General features: G+C 43.5%; 1 protein-coding gene across 1 annotated transcript in view; it reads left to right on the top strand.

The window, feature by feature from the left end:
• The first annotated feature begins 64 nt into the window (after window positions 1-64).
• The window catches only part of LOC107655253 (NACHT, LRR and PYD domains-containing protein 3-like), a 24,956-nt gene continuing 20,748 nt past the window's right edge, over window positions 65-4,272 (top strand). The window contains exons 1-2 of the mRNA XM_016442701.1: window positions 65-999; window positions 2,423-2,596. Of these exons, the coding sequence (XP_016298187.1) occupies window positions 65-999; window positions 2,423-2,596 (1,109 nt within the window). The remainder of the gene's footprint in view (window positions 1,000-2,422; window positions 2,597-4,272) is intronic.

The following is a 4,272-nucleotide window of genomic DNA, read 5'->3' as shown; positions in this document are numbered from 1 at the left end:
AAATGATCCGTGTTTGGCTGATAGAATCGTCACACACATCCGATCATCAAGAAGTCTGTTCATCATGTGTCACATACCAGTCTTCTGCTGGGTTTCAGCCGCTGTTTTGGAGAGGATGATGGGTAAAGAAGAGAGTGCAGAGATTCCCAAGACTCTCACACAAATGTTCACACACTTCCTGATCTTTCAGACCAAACTGAAGACACAGAAGTATGATGGGAAATATGAAATCGATCCTCGTCAGGCTAGAAAGACTATTCTGTCTCTAGGAAAACTGGCTTTTGAACAGCTGGAAAAAGGGAACCTGATCTTCTATGAGGAGGACCTGAAAGAGAGCGGCATTGATGTCAGAGAAGTGTCAGTGTACTCAGGAGTTTGTACCCAGATCTTCAGAGAGGAGTTTGGACTGCAGCTGGGGAAGGTGTACAGCTTTGTTCATCTGAGTATTCAGGAGTTTCTTGCTGCTTTATTCAAGCTGCTGTCCTTTTCTGAACAAAACACAGGACTGTGGAATGAGTTCAGGTCACCAATGACCAGTTTACTGAAGCAAGAAGTGGACAAGGCCTTACAGAGTGAGAACGGACACTGGGATCTTTTCCTCCGGTTCCTTCTAGGTCTCTCACTAGAGTCTAATCAGACTCTCTTACAAGGTCTCCTGAGAAAGACAGTAAGCAGCTCTGATATCAATCAGGAAACAGCTGCATACATCAAACAGAAGATCAGGAAGAATCCCTCTCCAGAGAAGTCCATCAACCTGTTCCACTGTCTGAATGAACTGAATGATCGTTCACTGGAGCAGGAAGTCCAAACATACTTGAGCAGAACAGGTGCCGGTCGTCTCTCTGGAGTCAAACTGTCTGCTGCTCAGTGGTCAGCTCTGGTGTTTGTGCTGTTGAACTCAGAAGAAGAGCTGGGTGAGTTTAATCTGAGTAAATATGATCGTTCAGAAGAATGTCTCCTGAGGCTGCTGCCAGTGATCAAAGCATCTAGAAAGATTGAGTGAGTATTTTACAGTGTCTTTGTTTTATTGACTTTATTTTATACAGTAGGCCTGTGTTTCTCTACACTGTTTCTGTACATTTTGAGGCCTTTCTTATTTGACACTCAGCTAAAATCACAGAGAGCTCTACTAATGAACTGATGAGTTAAATCAAGAGTGTTTAATAAGAGAGATTCATCCAAACTGTGCAAAGTTGAGGTACCTTCAGGAACAGGGTTGTTACTCTCTGATATTACAAATATTACATTGGGATCATCATCAATCACTTAAAAGTTGCATTCAGGTTTGTTGGAATAAATGAAAATAATTCAATTTCAATCTAATAATTCATAAGTATAATAATTCAAATTAAATGATTAAAAAACGTTATTAAAACTTTATTATTAAAACTGGGGAAAAAGTTAAATATCCTTAGTCAATGCCACTCGAGGAACAACAGATGCATGTAATCATGTGACAGCCATTTATGGTGCTGCCATTTTACTTTATTTTTTCTCCAGAAAAATTTGTTTAAAAAAATATAAATATATTAACATGGATAAGGCTAGCTTGTATAATTTCATGACACTTTGTTTGTACATCAGATATACATGTGCAGAAATCTTCAATAACATTAACCATGTTTAATTTGACAACATTCAGTACTTTCCTGATTTAACAAACTATTGTCTGGTTAATAAGACTGAGCCTAAAATGACAAGTCAACAAATCATCTGATGAATGTTGCAAAACAAAAACCTATACAACACTAACAACTTTACACAAATTCCCAAGAATATGGACTCATTTTAGCATCAAGTGAGGACTCCAGTTGGGGCATTAATTGTAATCTAGATTAACCTGTAGCCTTTATTAACAAGTGTTTGTACAGCACAAGTTGATCTTTGGTTGACCAATCAGCAGAAAGGTGTGTTTCATGACTGCCTACATGTGGAGATCAAATATTAACCATTTTCTATCCTGAAAAATAAAATGGAAAAATCAAGCCAAATTCTGTTCTTTTTTATTTTTATTATTATTATTATTATTTTAATAAAATGAAAAATGTGCTGCTTTCTCATTATGCTGCTTTCAATATTAAATCAGGAAAACAAATGATCAGAATGTACACGGTCTGTACAGCTCCACTATAAGCAGGCTGAATACAAATTAAAATACAAAATCTTCTTCAGTAGTTAAGGTTAAGACTCAAGTAGTTTGGGAATATTTATGGGAATATTTGGGTCCTGTTTGTTGAGTCAAATCTAAAGTAATTTCAGTTTGAGTCTGAAGTCTATTAAAATGGGACTTGACACTGAGTCACTCCCTGTGCCTGGTTTAATAATTGATATCTATAATATGTATTACATCTTCAGCAATTACATTGGACACATGAGTCAAGCACTAATAACTAATTTTTAATTTTCTGTATATTCTCTGCAGTCTTTCAGGCTGTTTTATTACACAGAAAGGCTGTGCTGCTCTGATTTCAGCTCTGAGATCAAACCCCTCACACCTGAGAGAACTGGATCTGAATGATAATAAACCAGGAGATTCAGGAGCGAAGCTGCTCTCTGCTCTACTGGAGGATCCACACTATAAACTGGAGAAACTAAAGTGAGTCTCATCACATCTCAGTAACTATAAGGTTTGGAGTAAAAAGTAAAAACTCAGATGCGTTTTCTGTAGAAGTGGTTTTGTTTGCTGCCCTCTTACCCTTAGTTCAGACCCTTTAAACCAGGGCTGTCCAAACTCGGCCCTGGAGGGCCGGTGTCCTGCAGAGTTTAGCTCCAACCCTAATCAAACACACCTGAACCAGCTAATCAAGCTCTTACTAGGCATACTAGAAAGGTTGGAGCTAACCTCTGTAGGACACCGGCCCTCCAGGACCGAGTTTGGACAGCCCTGCTTTAAACTCTCAAGCATGCTTCCGGACAAATTTGGGCAAAATTTTTATTTATTTATTTTTTTAATAGTTTCCTTAATCTGAGCGGTTCAAGACTTCGCTACTTTTCCTAAGTGTGCCACCTGAACACACACACACACGCAATAAACATACACACATGGTCACGGTTCGTCGGAGGGAGACGAGGAGATGACTTTCACAAACTTGATTTTTAATAAACAAAACCACGTTTAAGACTCAACAAGGAAACAAGAGGAAGACTACACATTTATACTAAACTTAACGAGGGACTAAATTAAACAAACCTGAGAATCCTGGGGGGCGCTCTGGAGGAGCGGGCACTTGAGGGTGCTCTGGAAGAGCAGGCACTTGAGGGCAGGGCGCTCTGGAGGGCACTTTGGAGGAGCGGGCTCTGGAGGGCGCTTACGAGGAGCGGACACTGGAGGGCGCTCTGGAGGAGCGGGCACTGGAGGGCGCTCAGGAAAGCGCTTTAGAGGAGCCGGCTATGGAGGGTGCAAGGCTGGTTAACGCGGGGGAATCAGGAGACGAAGGAGGGCTGGACGGGACCAGCGGAGATGAAGGAGAACTTTTCAAAGATGATTCCAGGGCGAGGAAAGGAGCCGAGAACTCGGGAGGCAGCGCCATGTCCAGGAGCGCTAAGTCAGCGATGGGCTTGAGACAGCGGCAGCCGGTGGGCTGACGACTAGGGCGGAGCTTCGGAGGACAGTGGGGAATTTGGGGTTGGGCAGGCGGTAGATCAGGAGCCCTTCCTGGGCTATACTCGGGAACAGAAGCCCTTCCTGGGCTGAACCGGGGAACAGGGTAGTGCTTACGTGGTGCTGGCACTGGAGGGCGCTCTGGAGGAGCAGGCACAGCAAAGCGCTTTTGAGGAGTTGGCACTGGAGCGAGTGCCACATGAACGTCCGGCGGGCTTGACTTCCGAGCGGCCGGCCATCTTGACTGGTGAGAGCCTGGGCTCCTGGGCTGAAGACTCCGGCGGAGCTTCGGAGGACCACAGGGAATTTGGGGTTAGGCAGGCGGTAAGAGCCGTTGGAGTGGTATGTGGAGGTTTTCGGCATGGGGTGAGCTGGGGAGACGCGGTGCATTCCAGCGGGAGTTGGATGACGAGGCTTGGGAAGTTCCTTTATTTCAAATTCGAAGTCTGAACCATTTAAGAACAGCACGAGATTAATCAGCTCGCTCAGGGGAAAGTCACACACTGAAAGATCGCAGCGGATTATCTCGTCATCCAACCCCAGCAGAAAGCACGCACCTAGAGCGGCGTCGTGCCAGCTCACCCGGTTAGAGAGCTCGAGAAAACTCTCCACATATCGCTCCAACCTCAGACACACATTTATACTAAACTTAACGAGGGACTAAATTAAAC

The sequence above is a fragment of the Sinocyclocheilus anshuiensis genome, unplaced genomic scaffold, assembly GCF_001515605.1.
Source record: "Sinocyclocheilus anshuiensis isolate Anshui unplaced genomic scaffold, SAMN03320099.WGS_v1.1 scaffold988, whole genome shotgun sequence".
In the NCBI taxonomy this organism is placed as follows: Eukaryota; Metazoa; Chordata; class Actinopteri; order Cypriniformes; family Cyprinidae; genus Sinocyclocheilus; species Sinocyclocheilus anshuiensis.
The sequence above is the reverse complement of the archived record's forward strand: the minus strand, read 5'-3'. Positions and strand labels throughout refer to the sequence as shown.